This window comes from Protopterus annectens, chromosome 2.part1, assembly GCF_019279795.1.
Source record: "Protopterus annectens isolate FY-2018-M chromosome 2.part1, PAN1.0, whole genome shotgun sequence".
Lineage (NCBI taxonomy): Eukaryota > Metazoa > Chordata > Ceratodontiformes > Protopteridae > Protopterus > Protopterus annectens.
The window spans coordinates 303,545,631-303,570,174 of NC_056729.1; the positions used below are offsets into that span (position 1 = coordinate 303,545,631).

The 24,544-nt window shown below is 41.4% G+C and overlaps 1 protein-coding gene across 1 annotated transcript in view; it reads right to left on the minus strand.

Annotated features, from left to right (window-relative positions):
- Positions 1–24,544, minus strand: part of PGM2 (phosphoglucomutase 2) — an 819,165-nt gene that overhangs the window by 675,093 nt on the left and 119,528 nt on the right. Inside the window, exons 2-3 of the mRNA XM_044062144.1 lie at positions 22,875–23,042; positions 6,379–6,485 (exon numbers count right to left, since the gene is read on the minus strand). Of these exons, the coding sequence (XP_043918079.1) occupies positions 6,379–6,485; positions 22,875–23,042 (275 nt within the window). The remainder of the gene's footprint in view (positions 1–6,378; positions 6,486–22,874; positions 23,043–24,544) is intronic.

Sequence of the window (24,544 nt, forward strand, 5' to 3'; positions counted from 1 at the left end):
CTAGCAGAACTGGGCTGGCTAGAGCTCCCCCACCTCCTTCAGTGGTACCAACTTACACTCGCCCACAACCTAATAAACCAACCACTAAAAGTCCCATCCCTCCAGAATCTACTCCAACCCTACATAACCACTAAGATCCAGCCACAAAAACCTCCTACAGGTCACAAGAGTCATTAACTCTGCTGGAGAAGCATTATTCTCCTGCACTATAGCCAAACTCTGAAACTCCCTCCCATCCTCAATTACCTCTGTAACTTCTTGCACCCACTTTAAATCCTTACTAAAATCACACTTCAAAACTTGCCAGCTATGCCCCTGCAACCCCCCCTCTAATACCACCCACTCCTCCCACCCACTACCTCTCTCAGCCCCCATCAACAACCTACTCTTAGCAAGCTTGGCTACTCATGTTCCGAGGCTACCCATCACATAATACTAACTTCTTGTAGCAACAACTGCTAATGGCTATTATGTACCTCAAAAAACAGATTGTATCAATTGTTCACTGATGAATCTCAACTACATTTGTAACCATGTTTAGTATATGTCACCATCTCCGGTTCGATTCTCGGCTGGGGTGCCTTCTGTGCAGAGTCTGCATGTCCTCCCTCTGGTCACGTGGGTTTCCTCCGGGTGCTCCGGTTTCCTCCCACATCCCAAAGACATGCTGTAGGTGGATTGGACACTTCAAATTGGCCCTAGGTGTGAGTGTGTGTGTGCGTGTGCCTTCTATGGAAGGTTGGGCGCTGGGCTGGCACCTTGGCAACGTAAAACTCCACTGCCAATCATGAGCGGACGGGTGATCTGCTGTGGCGACCCCTAACCAGGAAAAAGCTGAAAGAAGAAGACTATGTTCTACAGCTGTTTTACATCTGTTTTCTTCTTGTCTTGCGTCCTTAACTGGACTAATGTCTATATTTAAATGCTATGTTTTTTAACTGTAGAATGCAAATAATACTTAATGTGGAGCTTTTCTCCCCAGGCCTCTGCTGAAAACGGACCTGTGTCTAGTCGGACTCTCCCGTTCAACAAATGTAAATAAATAAATAAATAAATTCTGATGGAGTTTTTATGAAAGTGTGGCACTTAATCTGTCTTGTTTTGAGTAATACATTTATTTATTGCTATTCGCGTATTTTTTTGCTGTTTTCTTGTTTTGGACTGTTTACTTGTGCTTGGTGCTAAGAAATCAATACCCCCCCCCCCATTATTTGTTCAATTAGCCTTGCTCATAGTCTGGGAAGATGACTTCTGCTTTTTAAGGCATCTAGTTTTTTTCAGAAGAAAACTTTTTTCCCCATAGTCACAGCCTTCAATTTTCTTTTTCAGTGTCTTTTGGCTTACCATCCACATCCAGGCCAAAATGTGTCTGTGTCACCTTATTCCCAAACATCATTTGTTTATCAAAGGTTTTGGAGTAAATAAAATAATTATATAACTTAGAAAATAAGTAGATGGTAGTTATCAACTCAGTTAAGCAATGCAAAAATATAAATGACATTTTTCAGTAAAGCAGGGAAAACATACACATTTATTTATTTTATTTCAAATTTATTAAGTAGATGAAAGAACTCTGATCCCATTGGACCTATTTCAGTCTCAGACCAGGGGAAAACATAACAGATGCATGACATTATACACAGAATAAATGACAAAATTCAATATATTCAAGTATTATAAACAAAGTTAATAACAGTTGGCTTAAAGTTATACAGACAATAGATACAAGGCATTATATACAGAGTGACTGACAAAACACAATATATATATATATATATATATATATATATATATATATATATATATATATATATATATAGATGGGATCCGGACACATGCTCGACTAGCATATGTCCGAATCACAAAACATTGAACACATACACAAAAACGCTTAACATCGACAAGCGCTTCTGTGTATGTGTGCCTGTTATGTAGATGGGACTACAGTGCGGGTAAGGGAAAATTCCCTTTTCCCCACTGTAGTGTGATCTGGGAGTGAGAATAATAAAGTGTGGGGGGTGTGGGGAGTGCAGGGGGGTAAAGCCCCCCTGCAGAAACGCAGATTTTTTTTTTGAACTACACATACACGGAAGCACTTTTCAATGTTAAGCGCTTTCGTGTATGTGTGTTCGATGTTTTGTGATTATATATATATATATATATAGGTTCATATGTAGCCAGAATGTATTGGCTTTCACCTCCCTTTTAAATTAGTTTCCTGGGCCTCTGTCTAGCAGGGCCATTGAAGTGATCCCAGGGGTAAATTTACAATTTCAGATCCACTCGTCAAAATTTCTCTTGAAGAGAGTCAGTGAAGGGCTTTGCCTAACATAAATTGGGATTCTATTCCAGAGTGGCTGGGACAGGAATCTATCCCTCCAGCATGTCCTGTTTATTGTTGTGCTGAGGGTTAACTCACTGGAGCATGTGGCTCTAAGAGATTTGGTTTTCTTGAGGTGGAACATGTCCATTAATTCCAGGTTGGACATGGCCTTGTACGTCAGGCAGAGATTACCTCTGAGCAGGTGGTAAGTAAGCGAGTAGAGCTGGAGTTTCTTTAGTCGAGCTGCATAGGGCATCTGTTTGAGGCCCATGATCCTCTTGGTGAGGGACTTCTGTGGTCTTTCCAGCTGTTGCAGGTGTCGAGTAAGGTACATTCCAAATGGGGCATTGTACTCTTATTATGGGCCTAATGAGTGATGAGTAGAGGAGCACAATGACCTCTCTAGATCTAGATGTGAACCCTTTCATGATTAGGTGGGCTACATAGAAGGATTTTCTTACCACTTTGGCAATGTGATTATCAAAGGAGAGGTTGCTATCTACCTGGGTCCCCAGATCCCTAATTACATCTTCCGTACTTAGTGGATTACCACCTATGTGATAATTCGTGGGCACTTTGTTTTTCCCAAAGGGTATGACTATGCACTTTTTGGCATTTAGCTTGAGGCCATGGTTCTGACACCAAGTATCTGTGTCCGTGAGACCTTTCAGGAGGATGTCTGTGTCAGCTGGAGAGTCGATTATGGCCTTAAATATATATATATATATATATATATATATATATATATATATGTATTACATATTGAGTGGATATCACAGTTGGCATGCTGGAATAAGCAATGAAAAGTACATTCAGAGCAAGCTATATAAGGAAATTAGGAAGAGGTTAAGTTACACGACCAGAGAGAGCAGTTGTATTTTCCTACAGGCATGTCATTTACTTTTAATTATGATCAGAAAATGAGGTAACAGGAAAATTCTTTAAGAAAAAAAGGGAGAGATTCCCACAGTTGGGACCAAAGATTAAGAAAGTAAAGTCTGTGCAGTGAAGCCTAGTTTGGGAGGTTTGGAGGAGAGGACCTAAGTGGTTAAGATTTCTAAGGTTGTATGTCGGTGCATCTCTGAACAGTCTGGAGGCTAGTGGGAGGGACGGGCTCATTCTTGATTAAATTAAAGAATTGAGAGGCGAGTAGAAAGTTAGGGCATTTTTTTCACAGGTACCCAGTTAGCTTTTTTGGTGATGTTCATTTCATGGAAAGAGAAAGTGATAAATTTGTATACGGCACTTCAGATGGACCAAATGGTGGATGCATTTCTTCTAAAGGCTGCAGCAATCAAAGAGACACCATATTCTAGCTAAGCCAGTAAAGTACCTTTACCTATAGCATTCCTGCAGGGCCTGGAAAAAAAAAGTGTGTGTGTGGTTGTGTGTGTAGTGCAGGTGCAATGGGAATTTAGGAAGGAGTCCATCCAAAACCCTAGGTATCAGAATGAAGTGACATTTTCAATAGTGTTTTCAGATGATTTGAAGATTTGTAGAGGTCTGGATATAGAAGTGAGCTGTTGCCTAGTACCAAAAAGCATTCTTTTTGTTTAAGAAGAGCTAAGCAATATTTTTTCTTATTATTATTATTACTGACCCATTGATAAGGGCATGAAAATCAGCCTGAATTTCAATTTCAATGCAGAAAACAGAATAACTGAAGAGGAATACAACTACACCATCAGCATAGATACGAGAGGAACATGGGAGTTTGTTAATGCAGGTATAGAACAGCAGATGTGCCAGGACAGCTACATTATGCAATTTCTGACTTTTTGGGCTGTCCTTGGTTTTTCAAGCAAAAATCCCATCAACAAATATGGCAGTCTATAAATAAAGCATTTCAAAGCATATGTATTTAATATGCATATGCAGTTTCTACTTTTCTGCAGAGGGACTAATTGGAAATGTTGATGGGTTGACATTCACTGCTAAACAGGTAGTTTTTGAACCAGGGCAGTGTGTCATCACTAATGCCTGTTTCAGTGAGATGATCTAGGATTACTGAGTGATCAACAAGATCAAACACTCTGGTGAGTTAAATAAAAAAAGGCTCTAGTAATTAGGCTTTTATCCATTCCAGGAAGAATGTTGTTTTGGAGTGTCAAGATAGCTGTGGACATACCACAACCAGGCCAAAAGCCATGCTGCTTCTCAGAGAGAAAGTGGTATTGGTTGACGTACTGAGTGAGCTGCACATAATTGTTACAGAATCATTCCTCGGGTAGGGAGAATAGAAAATGGACAGATGTCTAAGGGATTGAAGGAATCAGGTTTCTTAGGGAGAGGTTTTACAATGGCCTTTTTCCAGATTAAGCATAATATTAAGTGTAATGCACAGGCAGTAGATGTGTTTCAGTGGGGTTAAAATGCTGTTTTACAGTGATAAATAAACCATGGGTGAAGATTCTTTGTACGGGGTGCTATCAAGCTTAATCTGTTCCAGCAATATGTGGATGTCCTTGTATGTGATAGTTTTGAAGTAAAATGCAGGATGCATGGTGGAGAGGAGGAAATGGCAAAAGCAGTTTCAAATTGTCTAGAGTAAGGGATGGGAAGGTTGCTAAATGAGAAAGACAATCAGAGGCAGAAAATTAACAGGATGGCATGAAGCAGAACTGCTATGACAAGCAGCATTGGGGCACAGTAATTATCAGCTATCAGCAAGAGCCTCTGCAATATAATTTTCAGATAGCATGCCTTCTGTGTAGAATCTGCAACCACAATACTTATTCCATTTTTGCACATGGGGTCAGAATCTCACTTCAACAGTGACAATCTGCAATCTAGGTTCGCAGTGCCAGGTGGCTAGCCAGCTGTGTAGAATCTGCATGTCCTCCTTGTATTCTCATGGGTTTTTCTGTGAGTACTCCAGTTTTCTCCTACCTCCCAAAGACAGACAAGTAGGTGGACTGATGTATACAAACTGTCCCTTGGTGTGTGTGCATTGTGTGTGTGATACAAAAAGAAACCTGGTGATCAGCTTTTCCTGCCCTAAGAAGCTCTGGTTTGCGCAGGCTGTCAATAGGGCTGCTACACGAGTCAGATGTGACTCAGAAATATGGATAGATGGAAGACTGCTCTGGTTATTAACCCTATTCCACAGCAGAAAGGAATTGAAGGAGTAATGGGACCTGCCACCACCACAACAGTCAAGTGATATAAAGAAGGGTAGGACAGTTCCATAAAAGGAGTCACCTTGAAAACAGTCTGAATTTTGCAAACAACCCTAATGTCACACAAAAGAATAGAAAAACAAACCAGTGACACAAAAAAATCCGAGATCCCTATAGAATAACTTGCTTCACTCTTGTTTTCACACTTTCCTTAAACATCAGCTACTAGTATAAGCCATTGCCCCTTATCTTCTAGGCTTCTAATTTCTCCCATTTTTAAGTTCTCTCCTCTAACTATAATTTCTTCTACACTATGTCCTACTCTCTGCATTTATTCCAAGGTATCTACCCTATAAAGGATAAATACATATATCACTATTATCAACTAAAACTGGGTATATGGTACCCCATTCAGTTTTGGGCCTGGCATTATCTGCAAAGTTACTACAAGCCCATGAACACATCTTCTGTATTTAAGACTTCATTACATTGATAGGATTGCTTATTATGACACCTGCATGCATTTTTCTGCTTTCACATGTTATATGCAAAAACAGACTCTCAGATACTGCAAGTATTCTAAAATGTGACTGTGCAACAGTGTGCATTGTGCATTTACTGTCAAAACATTGCCTCAAACATTTCTTAATGTCACTCACATTCTGACATACAAATTCACTTTTATGTTTTTCACCAATAATACATTTGATATTTTCTGAATTTCCTTTATGTTTTCACCATCCATATATGTGAATGAAGCTTTTCTCCCTAGATCTGAACTATATATATATGTGCTGCCCAGTTGGCCATCCTATTCAATAAGGAAAATAACTAACAAATTAAACACATCAAATTATTAGCTAAAATATTATAGTAGGGGGTGCAGGAGGCAAAACTGATAAGAAAAAATGGCTATAAGTAGTTGGAAATGCATACCTCTTGCTGCTGCCTCCACTTGCAGGATGAGCACGTGCATCAAAACCAATAACAACACCTCTTTCCTTAAAGTCAGGAAAATTCTTTTCCAAATATCTGCAAAATCCCTACAAACAGAAACATGTGATCATTCCTAATTTTCCACTAAATACTTTTAACTTCAGGCATCTTTCACATCAAGGTCCACTATCTTCATCCAGAAGCAGAGATGACTTCTACAGCCAGTGTTTATGGAAGTAAATTAGACAGAAATATTAAGTGCTGTACTGTGATAATCCAGAAATAAATGAATAAATGCATTAGCGACAGGTATGGCCTAAAAAGAAATGTGTACGTAAGAGAAAAAAATCAGTATCAGATTTAAAAAACCTGTGTGTGAAAAGGAGCCAGGAAAGTGGGAGTGGGTAGTGGAGCCTGAGTGACTCCCTAAACCCCTTGACAGAAATGTAACTATTTTAAAGTTAAAAAAAGTTTTTCAGACAAATACTTTGCAAAATAAAACACACTTTCTGGTAGAAAACATCAAGGGACAGTCTATAAACACACATTCTCTATTGAAAATAAATACATTTATTTTGAAAAAGCATATCTTCTTTGAAAATGCTGATGAAGGGTAAGGTTTTCCCCACTGACGTATACTTACCTGGCTACACCTGAAGGAGTGCTATCTTACTGTCACTTCCACAAAGCCTCAGGGAGAGCTCATTTCAGAGGCAAGAAAGTTCTGAAGCTTTGATGGCCTAATCACTGACTTTACATATCTTGCCTAAAGTCCCATAGCAGTTACAGCACAGGGAAGGTGCCCTAAAGCTTTGAATACTGGCTGGTGGTCACAGCCTTGGCAAGATACAGCTTAGGCTATTGCAAGTGATCTAATAATAAACATATACAGGATTCCTGAATGACCAATACATAACAATAGGGCGATGGTTGAAAATGCAATCAGGGGAAATTGTTCTGGAGATATACTTACTGGGGATGTAATGGGATGTTAGAGAAAAAAGTATCCAAGATGGAGTGATAAATGGAAGGTTTGGACAAACATGCTAGTCTACAAGCTGTTTTTATAATAGTAAGATGCAAGATACTGTGTTATGTTTCAATGGCCAAATCCAGTTCAGACTTATTTATTTATTACATTTGTTTACTGGGAAATTCCGACTGGACACAGGTGCTTTTTCAGCAGAGGCCTGGGGAGAAAAGCTCCACATAATAACATGGTAGATGGTAAACAATAACAATCAAGGTATGTATACAGTAGAGGTGATCATGACATGGAGAAATACAGGAGCAAATTGGGTACAATTGAGTAGAAGCTCTAATTACAACATTGAGAAATAAGAAGTAAAACACAGTGCTACAAATTTTCTAAACAGTAATAGATAACAATAGATATTGCAAAACAGTAAGAATTTGTTGTGAGACATCCAAGAAGAGTAAAATTCTGGAAAATAAGTAAAGATAGGAAGAGCAGGTGGTACTCGATAATATAGAGGTGATAGTGTGTCATCTAATAGTAAGGACCAATCAACCAGTTACAATTGTGTCACTTTGTGACTCAGAAAAGGCAGTGAGGGAGACATAGATTTCTATCTATAAGAAGCAAAGTCCAACCATTTTTTTAAGCCGAGCAAGTGTGTATGAAAACCCTGAAGTTACCAAATGTGGGGATCTTCAGATTTTACCAGGCTTCAGCAGCAGCAATTTATTCTTGTCAAGAGTACCAAGTCAGGTATTAAAAAAAAATCTTATTTGTTAACACTGTTTCTGGTATTAATATGCTCTAGACACAAAACTTATGTTGCACGTTTAAACCACAAATGAGCACTGTGGGAAGGACAGGGCCTGGGTTATGTCACCTAATTGAATAAATAGTGGTTATCCCAGATAAGAGTGTGGAATGAATGGAAGTAATCTGTATAAGAAGCAACTAAACTCTTGTGCCTCACAAGAAGGGAAAAGTAGGTGTGGGAGTGAAAGGGAGACCAGAAAAAGGGTTACACTGTCTGCAAAGAAGAAAGGTTTTACTGTATACTATAGTGTGATAAGATAAAACACCGAAACAGAAGGGGACAGGAAATTCTGAAGGTCCAAAGAGCACATCCAGTCTCCTCTGGATACACAAAGAAGGATGGACTACACCATAAACTTTCAAAATGTTTACTTGAGGATTAATGTTTTTAGGCCAATGAGATTCAAACAGGACTGGGGTCCTTTGTTTTCTTGGGCAGCAAAAAAATATGGATAAATATTCTGGACCTAGTCTGGTCTGGTGGGGTCACAAAAATAACTTTTCTTGATGAGGTTTGGCACCTCCTTTCTCAGCTCTGTCTTTATCAATGGGTGGGATATCTACAAAAACACTCACTGGATCCCGGTTGGGTGAAGAAAGGGGTCAACTATTCCCTGGCAATAATCTGCATAACACTGGAGTCCCTGGAGATTCTTCCGTATGGCTAATGCAGACTGACTCTCCAATACACTGCTCACATGGGAAACAGTCTGGCAAGGAGTCAGGGATGCTACACTTCTCGCTGAGAATAACTGCAGGACCTTGGGGATCACTGTGGTCCCTAAACACTAGGTACACAACCTTGCTGGGGCTAGAAAGGATTACCTGTTTTCCAGTAACCTCTTGCTGTTAAGTCTGTGGGACATGCTGAAATCATATTTAACAATGACTTCACTGCATTGTGGAAAATGTAATCTGATGAAAACAAAACTTAACACCCACAGCTTTCGGGATTTTCCCGGTTTCTCACTCACTCACTCTCTCATTTACCTTACATACATGTTATCTTCAGGACAAAACAGGTTAATACTTGGGAAGAAGGAGTCTGAAACTGCCCTTGTGAATTGGGTAAAGCACAACCAAAACTGAAGACATATGGCAAAGAGTATGGTGCTCCTTCTGTGGCATTACAGGCCACTTGGATTATAAGGTGGTTCAGCCTTGAGGAAGTCAAACCATGGGCCTTGCTGTCTTATAATTTCAGACAGCCCCCCAGAAACTCATTGCAGTGTGCTGCAAGTCACCAGTAACGTACCTCCCTCTACATACACCATGTGGTTAAGGTAGATAAGAGTTTACAGACAGAGTCCCAGACAGAGATGCATGCTTCATGATTCTGGACATGGCTTGGGACTCCTAATCTGGGGGAGGGACAGCATGGCTCTGTGTGGTGGGAGGTCTATACACAGCTGCCACCAAAACAGTAGCATCTCACTTCAAGGTTTTTACCAAAACCAAACACACTGTCACAGGCAAGAAGATCTGATCCACTCTCCTGAGCACAGGGGCTACTGTGTTGATGCTTTCCCATGCTAGCCTTGTGACACTTTAAAAGGATGTCAGCAAGCAGAGGGATAACCTGTGAGATCTGGAAGAAAAGCAGCTGTCCTTCTGTAACTTACAGAAGCCTGGTTCAATAGGTCAGTCCCCTCTTTGCTGCACAATTTGGAGAAATTCTCCACAGTTGGGATCACTAGGTGGGAAGGAGGTAAAGTGGCTTCATCCTCAAAATCATCAGTTAGAAAACCCAGACGAAGTTCTGTGCATTTCAAACAAGACATTTCCTGTGATTGTAAGAATTAACAACCAAAATGTGGAGATGTAACAAACGAAGATTGGAAAATGTAGTATAACTTTATTAATCAACAAGTTAAGCACTTTCGTCTTGAACAATCTAAACTGACAATGTTAAAAAAACACCCTGTTGTATACCAATTAATTAAAACCACATGCCATCACAAACCAAGTGGCCTTCCCTTGTTCATTACCACATCATAAAACGTATCTACATTTAAAAAATCCTTACCAAATGTTTATAAACTGCATTAGCACCCAAAAAATTGTTGTAAACACAATTAAATACATTAAAAACCTTTATAGTTCCTTTGTTTCAAAATGCAGTTTATGCTTGTACTTTCATTCAGGCCTGGAAAGGTAGTGGCATTCAAAGGTAGTTGCCATTTGAGTTCACATAATTCCAAATGTTCTGATACAATCCTCCCTTGTACATCAAAATGAACTTGCTGCATCACTAGATATCCAAGACTATGGTCTCCTAGAAGTTTTTCCTATACAGAATAAGGGGCATTTTAAACATTTTGCTAGATACTCAACATTTCTGGTCTAACAGTTAAAATGCCCATTTATGTAAATGTTATTTCCCAATAGGTTAAACATACCACCAGTTGTGATTAAGTGTGGGCACTGGTTGCACATCCCGCATTTAAAATTACCTTTCGTCCTACTATGGAAAATAGTTTTATAATTTCTACTTGAACTATTCCCTTCAAAAATGTTCTTAAAGGCCCGATCCTTCTTGAAGGTGAAACTGGGTCTATCGCCCAATTTATCTATCAATGTCTTCTCGGTTGTAAGCAAATTCCAATTTTTATTTATTAATTTACAAATTATTGTACTATCCTTATTATAAGTTAAAATAAAGGATAATTTTACGGTTCTCTTTCTTTTTCCTTTGCACATATACCTACTTCCCCACAATTATTTTGATATCCCAAAATGGGTTGAAATACACCTTCTTGTCTCTTACTTAAAACCTCATGTTTAATATTTTCCAATAAACTACTGGGGTACCTCTACTTCTAAATAAATTCAATATGAAATCCATCTCCTCATTAAATTCATTATCCAAGGTTACCATCCTGGCCGCCCTCACTAACTGACCTTTCAAAACAGATCTTTTTTAGTGTGGAGGGGGCCAGCTTGTAAAATCTAGATACGAGTTTAAGAGGGTGTATTTCCTGTAAATTCATGAAACAACCCCCCTATTAGTGAAATCTATCCTTAATTCTACATCTAAACAGGAAATCGTGCTGTCACTCACATTATATGTGAAACTAAGAAAATTCAGTTTTATTAATATATTGTAAAATTTCATCTAGCAAACCCATCAACCCTGTCCCTATTAAAATAATGCCACCCAGGGATCTGGTGTAATATAGTACAGTTGTGTACACTTACCATAAATGTAGCTGTTCAAGTGTATTCACTATTGCAGTCATCACCTGTGTGTTATCCCTACTGTGGTAGCCCTCGGACGGCCTGAATACCACAGTCAATGTTTTTCTGCGCAGGCTGCTGTCGTTTGTTGATTGATATCAGGTTGTCAGTGCTATAAAGCAAGGCAGCCAATGCCATTACATCAGTTTTTCTTGGCCTAACCAGTCAGAAGCCCAAGGAAATATGGTAGAAGTGGTCCTGGTGGCGAAAAGCCACCGTAAGAAGCTTATGTCTCCCTAAGGAAAAAGGATATAAGTGGGAAGGAGGGAGGGAAACTAGGACTGCAACAGTGAATACACTCGAACATCTACATTTATGGTAAGTGTACACAGCTGTACTATGTTCTTTGTGTTTCACTGTTGCAGTCATCATCTGTGGAAGGATTCCCAAAGCTGAGGAGAGGGGTGGTAGGATTAGTAAGAGACCTAGGCATGGGTCAGCATGCCTTGCAAAACTGCAGAGGCAAACCCTGCCCTAGCCTTAGAGAAAAGAGGTAGGTGGTAATGCTTTGTAAAGGTATGGACAGAAGTCCAGGTGGCAGCTTCCAAGTGGGAACTCCTCTGGAGGAATGCTGTGGAAGTGGAGGCTGCCCTAGTGGAATGGGTATGAACAGACTTAGGGGGTGGTTTCCCAGTGTAATCTGTAGCAGAAATGGATACAGTGTGATATCCATTTGGAAATGGTTTGTTTGGAAGTGGGCTTCCCCTCTACCCCTAGGGCAAAGCTGACAAAAAGTTGGTCTGTTTTCCTGAAGGGTTTAGTACAGTCCAGGTAGTATCTGAGCTGTCTGTGCATGTCTAGTGAGTGCAGAATTCTTTCCCCCCTGTTTTGAGGGTTAGGAAAGAAGGTGGGTTGATGTATGGCCTGGTTGAGAGTCACATTAGATACCACCTTAGGCATAAAGGAGGGGTTAGTCCTCAGGAAGAACCTGTCTGCATGGGAAATGATGAAGGGCTCAATGGCCATCAGTGCCTGAAGTTCTGAAACCCTTCTGGTTGAGGTGATAGCTAGTAGGAAACAGTCTTCCTGGAGAGGTATCTCAGTTCTGCTGAAGCAGCAGGTTCAAAGGGTGGTAAGGTTAGTTTTATCAAAACATAATTCAGGTCCCAGGCTGGCGTGGGTGGCCATCTGGGAGGTCTGATATTAGTAGCTCCACTGAGGAACTGTTTAATCAAAGGATGTGAGAACAGGGGCTGATCTGTATTGAAATGAGCTGAAATGGCTGAGGCATGGATTTTAATAGAAGAGAAGGAGAGGCCACTACTGAGTAACTCCACTAGGTAGCCCAAGATAAGAGGGATGGAAGGCTGTGAGGAACTGCCCCCTCTGGACTGACTCCAGGAGAAGAATCTTTTCCATTGCCCTGCAAAAGATTTTCTGGTGCTAGGCCTTCTGGCCATTGTGATAATGTCTAGAACCTGTTTGTTTAACAGGTGGGTCTTGTTTGCCTTTAGAGTATTAGCCATGCTGACAGTTTGAGAGTCTGCAAGTCTGGGTGTAGCATTCCCCCACCTGAGTCAGGAGGTCTGAGATCAGGTGAAGCTGCCTGGGAAGCTGTAATGTCAGGCTGTACAGTAAGGGGTACCAATGCTGTCTGGGCCAATCTGGAGCAATGACGATGGCCTTTGATCTATCCTCCCTTATCTTGATTAATACCTTGGGAGTAAGAGGCAGAGGAGGAAACGTGTACACAAACAGGGAGTTCCAGGGGAAGGTCAAGGCATCCACCTTCCACACTACGTGGTGATACTTCCTGATACAGAATTTTGTCCGCTGGTGGTTGAGGTGTGAAGCAATGAGATCCACCTACAGAGTTCCCCACTCCTGAGTGACTTGCAAAAAGATTTTTCTGTGGAGCTGACATTTGTGGGGGTCCAGTACCTTTCTGCTTAAGTGGTCTGCCAGGGTGTTGTTTATCCTTGATAGGTATTGGGCTATTAGGTGTAATCCCATGGGGGAGGCTGTCAGCCAGAGGTTCATGGCTAGCCTGCAGAGAGGGTAAGATTGGGTCCCTCCCGGTTTGTTGATATACCACATTACTGTGGTGTTATCTGTTTTGATAAGGGGAACCCCTGGCCTGACATGGGGTTTGAAGGATGTCAGAGCCTTTTGTACTGCCATCATTTCCTTCTGGTTTATGTGTAAGGGAAGGTGCTGGGCATCTCAAAGGCCTTGGATGCACCTGCCTGCCAGTTGAGTGCCCCAAGCAATGTCTGAGGTGTCGGTGGTGATGGTATGCCCTGTTGGGCGGAGGATGAAGGGAAGACCCTTGTTCTTGGCACGGGCTTCTGCCCATCAGAGAAACTCGGCCCTTATACAGGGGATCAGAGAGAGAGAGGTCTCTAGAGGCTGAGAGTGCTGAAACCAAAGGTTCTTTAGATACCACTGAAGTTTTCTCATGTGAAGTCTAAGTATGCAAGATGTCATGTACCCCAAGGCTTGGAGGAACTTCCTCACAGTGAGGTGACTTCTGGAAGCCAGCTGCGTAAAGTAGACAGGCAGGAAGCTCTGTTTTTCTAGGGATAGGAAGGCCATTTGGGATACTGTGTCCAGCAGTACTCCCAATAAAATGATCTTCCTGGAGGGTGTTTGCTTTGATTTCTTCTCATTGATGGTGAACACTACGGAGGTTAGGAGGGTTTGACAAAGACTTTTCTTTGCACTCTTCCTGAATGAGGCAGTCGTCCAGATAAGGATAAATCTGTATATTTCTCTGTCTGCAAAATGCTATGGCCGGGGCTAAGCATTTGGTGAATACCTTAGGAGCAGTAGATAAGCCAAAGGGTAGCGCAGAGAACTGAAAGTGTTATGAGCCTGCTTTGAAGCGCAGGAATTTCCTGCAGGATTCTCTTATTGGGATGTGACAGTAGGCATCTTTTAGGTCTAGGGTCACTAACCAGGCATTTTTTGTCAGCATAGGCAGCAGCTGCTGCAAAGTTAGCATTCTGAATTTGGGGACCACCAGGGAGGTGTTCAGAATGGATAGATCCAGGAAGGGGTGCCAAGTGCCCTCTTTTCTGGGAACAAGGAACAGTCTGGAATAAAAGCCTTTGCCTGCTTGATCTGAGGGGACAGGTTCTACTGCCCTTTGGGATATGAGAGTTTGGACTTGTTTCAATGCCTCTGCCCACTGATTTGGACTCAAGTCTGGGTACCCTCTTGGAATTGGGAGTTCGTGGAAAGAGAATTTGTATCCCTGAAAAATTATCTTTAAGACCTATTGGTCCTTTGTTACAGAAAGCCAATTTTCTTTGCAGAGGGACAGACTTCCTCCTAGCTTTTGGGGAGTGAAAGGAGGGCAGAGGGGGGAGAGGGAGTCATTGAGAGTTTTTGCCACAGAGGGATGGCTTAGAACTCCCTTCCTTTGGGGCGGAAGTGGTCCACTGTTTGGTTCTCTGCTGTCCCTGGGATAGGGGGCCCGGGTGGTCTGTCCTGCGGGGCTTACTTTGCCCCTGTCTGCTAGGTGCAGGAAAGGACCAGTGTTTAGAGGGAAAATTCCTGCTGAACCTAGGAGGTTGTACCTGAAAGAAATCTTTTACTGTTTGCACCTCTTCTGCTTTTACTCCAAACTTTTATCCAAGGGCGCATCAATTAATTTAGACTCTACATGATCAGAGAGAGGTTGTTCCTTCAACCATGCATGTCTCCTAATGACAGATCCAGACACTGCTTGAGGCTTCTAGGGCATCATATCCACAGTGTAATGAGTATTTGAAGTAGAGTGCAGTAAATCTGCTAGCTCTTTCGAATTGGCACAGTCAGGAAAGGTTGAAATCTTTTGCTTTAATAGTTCCAAAGTGTGTTGATATTTTAAAATATGGAACTGACAGTTGAGTGCTCTGATAGCTAAAGTTGCAGAGGTGCATACTTTTATACCCATCTGTCCAGAGCTCTGGAATCCATGTCAGAAGGAACAGGATTCTTTGCAGAGCTAGCCATAGTTCCTTTAGGTCCCTGTATAATGACCTTCGGGTCTGCAGCATGATTTCTGTACAGGTATTTGTGAGAATTCGATACTCTAATATGTGTCAGGTTTACTGGGAGCAGGTGGGAGGGCGTCTTTTGGTGGGGGAGGCAGAAGGAATGGATTCCTCTGCATCTGAATCCTCATAAGCAGTCAGGGGTTGTTGTTCCTCTTCAAAATCTGAATAATCAGACTCCTCACAATCCTGTTCTGTCAGCATTTCAGGAGAAGGGAGTCCTTTCCTTTAGAAGTTGTGACCTGACTACCCCTGATAAGGGAGATAAGATCCTCCGCCATTTTAAGCATTTGGGCTTGGGATGGTGGAGCAGGAGAAAGATGGTGGCTAGAGGTAGATTTTCTAGGAGTGGCCTAGTTTCTAGGCCTAAGAATATCCATCTGTCTGAGAGAAACAGTAGTCAGATGAGAAGACGTTGTTTTTTTGTCTAGATTCGGTAGTGCAAAAGGCCTCCTTGGAAGCTGGTGCCTGCGTCGCAGGTCCAAACCTAACCAAGGCAGAGGCAACCAAAGGCTCAGAAGATGACGATTTCTGCAGCATACCGGACTCTGAAAGGGTCTCGATAGAGGCCTGCATGGATATCGTATCGGGCATCAGGGGCTGCGAAAGCATCTCACTGAATTCCAGAGAACTGACGACCTGCTTAGCACTACAGTCGTCGGAAGGCTTAGCCTTGTGTGGTCTGTCTCTATTTGTGGTTTGTCTCCATCTTTATCTCCATTTTTTTGGAATGTCTACGGATTGCTGGCCGACGGATGTCATTTCAGGATGAGAAGAAGGAAGACGAAAATACCTGTCTACAATAAGAGGTCTATGAAGGATGGTTCTCTCATTAAAGAGGGCACAGAACCAGCAACGCGGGATGTCTTTGTATCAGCCTAAACAAGTGACGCAGTATGAATGGAAGCCTCGGTGTGGGATCTGCTTTCCACAGGCAAGACAATTGTTAACTTTTTTGGACATCGGTTAGTGCAAGAAAAAAGGATCCCCAATGGGGTACTTAGCTTTAGACATTTTCAGTAGTAATTGAAACTCTGGTAGCGACCGACCGGCACACTTGTGAACTGCTGCTATGGGCTCCATGGCAAGAAAGACTGATGTAATGGCGTTGGCTGCCTTGCTTTATAGCACTGACGACAGCAGATGGCGCAGAAAAACATTTACTCTGGTATTCAGGCTGGCCGAGGGCTACAACAGCAGGGATAACCAACAGGTGATGACCACAACAGTGAAACATGAAGAACATCTAATGTTACTATTATATGTACTACTGAAAACATATTCCGTTTCCCAAAAATGACATGACATAATTTGCAAAAGTGGAGGTGCAGGCTGCCATCATTGCCACCCCGTGGTTTGTTTATAAAATTGTCCTTCAAAATAAATAAAATTATTGTCAAGAACTATCCCCATAAGGGATAAAGTGTTAAAACGGTCTTGATCAAATCTATTAGTTCTAAATAATTGTGTCTCCAACTATTTTAGCCCCATATCATGCGGTATCATAAAAAACAAGTTACACATGTCAATTGTCAAAAGTAACACATTATTGCCAAACTCAATATTATTTAGGTGCAACAAAAATTGCCTAATTCTTACAAATATAACCATGTGTCCAATCCACTTTTTAAATGGTAATCCAGAAATTTGGCAATAAAAATGTTTTAGACCTTTTGCCATCTACTATGGGTCTAAAAGGGGGACAGTTGAGACCTTTGTGGAATTTTGGGGTGCCAAAAATACTCGCAATAACTGGATGTTCATTTTTCAACATACTCATCAATATTAATTTGGCCTTGTTACAACATGTCTTCTAACAGTAAGTCCACTTTCCTATAAGCAATATTAATTTCATTAAGTGAAATTTCCTGATAAGTGCTATCCATCAATAAGACACCGATACTAAATAGTCAGCCCCATCCATAATAACAATACCGTTACCCTTATCGGGTTTCATAATTCGAATAGCGCTATCTTTCACAATATCAAAAATAAAAAATGTTCATGTGGTGTCAAATTGTCAGTGGCATCATTGTTTGGATTTCGTAACGCCTTCCTTAAGTCAAGTTCACATGCCTTTTCAAACAAATTCAATGTACGTTGCACAGGAGGGTTAAACACATACTGTTTCGAGTGAATAATTGCCAACTAAATTGTTCACATTATTGCTATCATTTCATAAAAATATATTCAGTTGCGTAATATATATCCTCAAGTCCATTAACAGTAGCTTGTGAACTGGATAAAGCACAACCAAAAGTGAAGACATACGGCAAAGAGCATAGTGCTCCTTCTGTGGCATTACATGCCACTTGGATTATAAGGATGTTCGGCCTTGAGGAAGTAAAAGCGTTGGTCTTGCTGTCTTATAATTTCAGACAGCCCCCCAGAAACTCTTTGCAGTGTGCTACAAGTCACCAGTAACATACCTCCTTCTATGTATGTCATGTGGGTAAGGTAGAGGAGCGTCTACAGACAGAGACCCAGATAGAGATGCATGCTTCATAATTCTGGACATGGTTTGGGACTCCTTATCTGGGAGAGAGACAGCATGGCTCTGTGTGGTGGGAGGTCTATATAGAGCTGCCACCAAAACAGTAGCATCTGGCTGCAAGGTTTTTACCAAAACTGAACACACTGTCACAGGCAAGAAGATCTGATCCACTCTCCTGAGCACAGGAGCTACTGTGTCGGTGCTTTCCCAGGCTAGCCTTGTGACATCTTAAAGATGCCAGCAAACAGAGGGAAAACCTCTGAGATCTGGAAGAAAAACAGCAGGCTTTCTGTAACTTCTGCTGGAGAAAGAAGCCTGGTTCAATAGGTCAACTCCCTCTTTGCTGTACAATTTGGAGAAATCCTCCACAGCTAGGATCAATTGGTGGGAAGGAGGTGAAGTGGCTTCATCCTCAAAATCGTCAGTTAGAAAACCCAGACGAAGTTCTGTACATTTCAACTAACAAGGCATTTACTGTGATTTTACGAATTAAAACTCAAACATTGACCCCCTCCCCAACTATTACTAAGGAACAGGTCCTAAATGCGGTCTGCATAGCTAAGAACACTGCATCAATGAGCCCTGATAACATCCTAGGATGCCTCCCAAATAGCCTGAAGCATGGCCTATCTGGACATCTGGAGTCACTATTTAACCATAGCCTCCAGAGAGGCTTTTTGCCATGTGAATGGAGGACTGCTATGGTCATCCCACTGCACAAGAGTGATCCATCAACAGACCCTGGGAACTACAGACCCATAAGGCTGGCTAGTTTCATATTCAAAGCCATGGAAAGAATTATTACAGATATGATTAACACAGACACAGAAAACCTTCAGAAACTGGATTCAAACTTGTTTGACTTTGTCAAAGGCAGAACATGCCTACTCATCCTGGTGGACATCTTTGAAAAGTTCACCAAGGCAATGGAGGAGGGCAAAATGGGTGCATACTGCCTACATACCTGGTTAAAGCATTTGATTCAGTACCCACTCAGGCATTATAAACAATTTCATGGCATTTGGCATTAACCCCTATATTATGCGCTGGATAGTCAGCTGGCTCTCAGACAAGACCCCAGGAAATTAAGATAAAGGAGACCACCTTCACGAAGGTGTTGGTCAATAAAGGAGTCTCTCGATCTTCTGTGCAGACCCCACTCCTTTTTGGCATTTACTTCTCAGAAGTCAAAGCCAATGTCAAAGGCCTCTGGCTGACCAAGTCTGTAGATGACTGCAAACTAGAAACAGTCAAGGAATTCCCTCAAGACACTAACATCCTACATGAAAAACTAACACAAATGACTAGTGCCAAAGCCATGGCTTAAAACTCAGTGCCAAGAAATGCATAATACCACCTGTTGGGAAGTTGGCCTCCCTAGAAAACTACATCACTGACAACATACCCCTAAGAGTGGACCCAGCAGTTGGAGAATTGGTGATGTATGTGGATAGTAACCTGGCATTTGACCAACATGTGTCCACAGTATTAAGGACATCATTCTATGTTGATCAAATTATAAGCAAGGGTATGATATCCAAGTCCATGGAGGTCATTTTTACTCTGTATTCAGCCCTTATCAGACCCATCACTGAGAACAATGCACCCTTCAGTATATACCTGATCAGGCACATGCAGCAACTGGAACGTCCGTAGAGGTTGCTCACAAAAAGAATAAAGGGCGTAAAAAACAAGTCCTGTGCAGATCACTCAAAGCTCGGCCCTTTTGAACATCCACAAAGCCAACAGCATTGACCTAGGGAGTTGAAACTTGCTTGTGATATAAATAGGACATGTTGGAGGGACAGGTATGTGTCTCAGAATTCTTCTCCTCTAGAACAGGTTTCCCTTCCATGTTAAGCAGAGGTCTTCCCTAACCCTATTCAAGCATAACCTGTACAAGTAGATGGGAAATTGGACATTCACCTCAGCTCCAGCACCAATATCTCTAATGGACAGAGACAGTGTGTAAATCACACCCTATCTTGTATATAATCCTTAAAATAACCTTTAAGGCTGAAATAAACTTGAGAGACCGATTTAGGATGCATGGCTAAGCTTATAAAGTTGCCAATGGTTGTTAGCCTAGTATTCACCTATGATGAACGTCCACACACAGCCCTGGTAGTTGAAGATTCTGGAGGCTGATGTGGCAGAAGAAAAAAAATGCCTCCTACCCTATCTGTCCAACCATCTCCCCTCCTTATCTGCAGGAACACACCTGGAGGTAGCAAGGTGCTTTTCTGCTTCAGCCATATGTGTTATGGCAGCAGGATTAGAGCTGTAACATGAGAATAGAGAAAATTATTTGCATGTTAAACTCTATTCAATTTATCTGCATTTTAGCAAATGATGAAAGAAAATCAGGAGCATTACAGACAGCTTTTAATGCATCCTCCAAAGTAGGAAAATAGGGGGAATGGGTGCAGAAACAACAACTTCTTGCTCAAGTAAATCACAGTGTCTGCCTAACTCTGGGGCAGAATCTGTCTGTTCCCAAGCAAATATGTCCCTTAGTCTGGAAACAGTCTCAAAAAAAGAGAAAATCTCCATTTGTACCACTTTGTGCTCACTGTCCATACAATAACCATCTTGAGTTACAGAATCCTGGGGTGAGATAATCTTACCTCTGTCAAATTCAGACTCATCAGACATTTCATAATCTTTCATAGAAAGAGGAGCATTAGTATTAGAAGACATACAGCACTCGGAGCTGACTTACAATAATAAACTCCTGGCTAGGGTAATAACATCATTTTTGCAGACGTTTCTTTATTTTCAATCTATTAACTTTATTTCTTTTTTCTAGGAACAATAGGTCTCTTTCTCAAGACACTTTGAGAAGATTTTCTTGAAGAATCTCACATATTGATGGTTCTCCCATGCCCAAACAGGGCACTTGAACAGTTGCAGAAGATGAATGTAACCCCCAGAATGTAGTGGCTGTCAAGGTAAGATAAAGCTATTTAATTTCTAGCTTTCTGTCTGTATCTTGCTTCTAGTCTTATGAAGCAGATTTCCATCTACCCTCCTACAATCCAGCAGTATAACTAACTAGATAGGCAGGGTTCTAATCTCAGCACTGGCAACTGTGTGCGTGTTGTTTGTGAGTGAGTGATATGTCCTGCATCGCTGTATATAGAAAATACTTGTATAACTGAGTAATACTGTAGCATAACTATAGTATCTCCCCCAGACATTACAGTTACAAGCAAGTGCTTTCATTAGTTATACTTGTAGTCCCTCAAAATACTGAAGCAAATCCAAGCTTGATGAGCTGCGTCACCCACCAAAATTTTTAAAACGGTCTTCTTCAAATTCTTCTTCATAAATGGTACAACTGTCTTCTCTTCTCCCACTTTAGGAGGGAACAACACTCTAACTGGAAAGAATCGTGCTTTTTGGAGGCTCAGGAAGTAGTCTTCAAAAGGACTTTTCAGTAGATGATTCGTATTGTAGCTGTTCTGGGGTGTCCTTATAGTTGCAGCCCTGAGGAGGGCTGTTGTAGTCCTGATGTGGACTTTTGTAGCCCTGAGGAGGGCTGTTGTAGTCCTGAAGAGGACTGTTGAAGTCCTGATAAGAACTGTTATAGTCCTGAGGAGGACTGTTGAAGCCCTGAAGAGGGCTGCTGTTGTGTTGGTTAGAGCTGACGTGGCCCTTACAAGGGCCACCCTAGGTACCCTGTCAGATCAGATCTCAGTAGGTGCCCCCTTATGTAAGGCGGGCTCCTGCAGATGTGGTCTGCGGGTTCTTAGAAGAACCTTTATGGTCTGTGTGGCCTTACAGAGGAACCTGGAAGGTATCCTAGTAAGCTAGACCTATTGCAGTTGCCCTTTGACCAGCCTTACAGAGGAACCTGGAGGGTATCCTAGTAAGCCAGACCTATTACAGTTACCCTTAGACCGGGTTGGGTTTCTGTGGGTTCTTATAAGAACCTTTGTGGTCCCTTGCAGGGCCTGAGCTCTTTTAGTCCTGTTACTCCTTGCCCAAGATGGTGGGCATTTGGCATGCAAGGCATTCGTTTGTTCTAAAAGAAGACAGCAGAGGCAGTAGCATTTGATCCGTGTTTCTTTATTTCCGTCCTTGCAGGTCACAGTTCCAATCTTCCTCCTAGCATTGCTCTGAGTGAGAATCTAGCATGCATACAGTTACTGCTCTTTTTATACACTAAATGGGTGGGCATGTTTTGTATTGGACCAATCACCGATTGGGGTTTCTCCAGGGGCAAGGCTATCCCCATGGAGAATGGTCATTGGTGGGGTAAATTCACCCAGTTTACATTTCTAGGTGTCCCATGTCTGTGTATCAAGGCTAAGTTACTTACTAAGCTAAGTTCTAAGTTATTAGACAAAGTAGACCAAATTGGTTAATTGTTAGTTCTTAAGATAACAGGAAAAAAAAGCAAACAGAAAAAACCGTAAGAAGTTAAAACATCATAATGAATCTGTATTCACATCATATGTCTAGACACATATCTAACAGGCTATGTGACTAGGGGACTATTGAGGAAGCTCTTGTTTGGATTAAAGCTTTCCATTAAACATGTTCCCTCTAAATTCCATCTTTTAAGAGAACTCAGAGATTGTGACACAACACTTTCGAAATGCATTCTTCTAAAGGGAGGAATAAATGTAACTTCCTGTACAAGATTCTTGTTCAATATACATGGTTGTAGTCCTTTATTTATATCAGCCGGTATTATGCTCATAACTTTCAAGCCTTACTCTCGATATTTAACAGAAATATGAAACAACTTTACACACCTTGAAATTAATGAATCGCATTAGTAGTGTTAGCAAAAATAATAATAGTGATAGTAATAATAATAATGAGAGACTCTCCACCTTCTCCCACATTAGGGAAAAATGAGTAGGCAAATTGCTTTAGCCATCCACTGCAGAACAAATGTCACATTAGTTTTCTTCTTTTTTTAATTAAGAATACATATTCTCATTGATATTGACAAGCTAAACATTAAAAATAAAGTTTATACCTGAGTGGTCTGGATAATTGTCAAGTCATTCATACGTGACACTCCTGCTCCCATTGCTGCCCGTAGTCCTGCTGTGCCAAACTCCATCCGTAAGCCAAAACATTTCTGCAGTTCTGTCACATTCCGATCAGCCACCAGCTTCTGAACCATCTCCAAGGTTTTATGGTTCTACAATATGTAACAGAAGATCTGGTTACGGCACAGCAACTGAATGGCATCAAAATAAAACTATTTATAGCTTTTAGTAAACTAGTATATAAACAGGACTATCTATAAAGTTTATAACTATAATCCACAACATAAAGACAATAAAAGAATCTAAATGTGGCTATGATTGCAGTGTTCACACAATACAACCAGACACACTAACAACGGTTTGAGGTAATATTCGTAGATGAGTAGGTACTCCTGTATGTTATCCAAGTATGTTACAGTGTATCCCTATTATTGAATGTCAGAGCAGTACACATAGAACATCTACCAAAATATGAAGCAGTGGATCCAATGGAGGGGGCTAGCCAAACAGAAATTGCAACAATAGAATAAAATGCAGTCATTAAAAATAAAGCTTAAAAAAGTACAGTCGTGTAAGCAAACTTACCAATAAAGTAGGTGATTGAATGAAACACAAAAGGAGGGGGTGTATCCATATTCATCAAGGATACCTACACCTCCAGGTTAGTGGCGCAGCATGATACCTCTGTGATCATCCATGTGCAACTAACATCGGGCAAATCTGCAATGCAAATTGTGGCCTGCTACAGATCACCCTCCATGACCCAGGACCCCCACTCCACCTTTCTGGAGACACTGGAAAACATGAAGGTTCCAACGAACACTCTGATATTGGGGGATTTCAATTACCCTACCATCCACTGGGAAAACTACTTGAGTACAAATTCCCAGGCCCAGTGCTTCCTGGAATTCATCAACTCAAATGCCCTGGATCAGCTGGTAAACTCCCCTACAAGAGGTAAAAACATATTGGACCTGGTCATTACCAACATGGGCGACAGGTGTTAGACACTGGAGGTCAACCGGTCACTGGTTAGATCAGACCATAAACTAGTCATTCTGGATGTTCACACCCCACCAGCACCCCCAACTAAGGAAACCACAGTAAAAAACTTTTCTAAAGCAAACTTCACCTTACTTAAGGACAGAGGTGGTAAGTTTCACAACCCCCACGCTAAAGGATAACGCTGCCCAAGATGCAGAAACCTTTACAAACGCACTCTATGAGCAACTACAAGGATGCATGGATCGTGCCATCCCTAGCAAAACCAAGACTCACTCCTCTAAGAGAAGGAAACCAGTTTGGTGGACCCCTGCAATAAACAGGCTATACAATAGAAGGAGGAAACTAGTTCAGAAAAAAAGCAAATCCCAAGAAGGAAAGACATCCCTGATCAGTATCAGTAAGAAACTAAGGTCCCTCATGAAATCATCCAAGGCTAACTTTGAAAGAAAAATAGCCAAGGATTCAAAAGATAACCACAAAGCCTTCTTTAGCTATGTTAAGAATATAAGTGACAACTCACAGATATGCACTGAACTAGTGCAAAATAACACAAAATATACTGAACCTACTGATATTGTCAACACCCTGGCAGATAGATTCAGTGCAAACTTTACCCTCCTCTCATGTCCAAAAGGGCCCACAACAATAC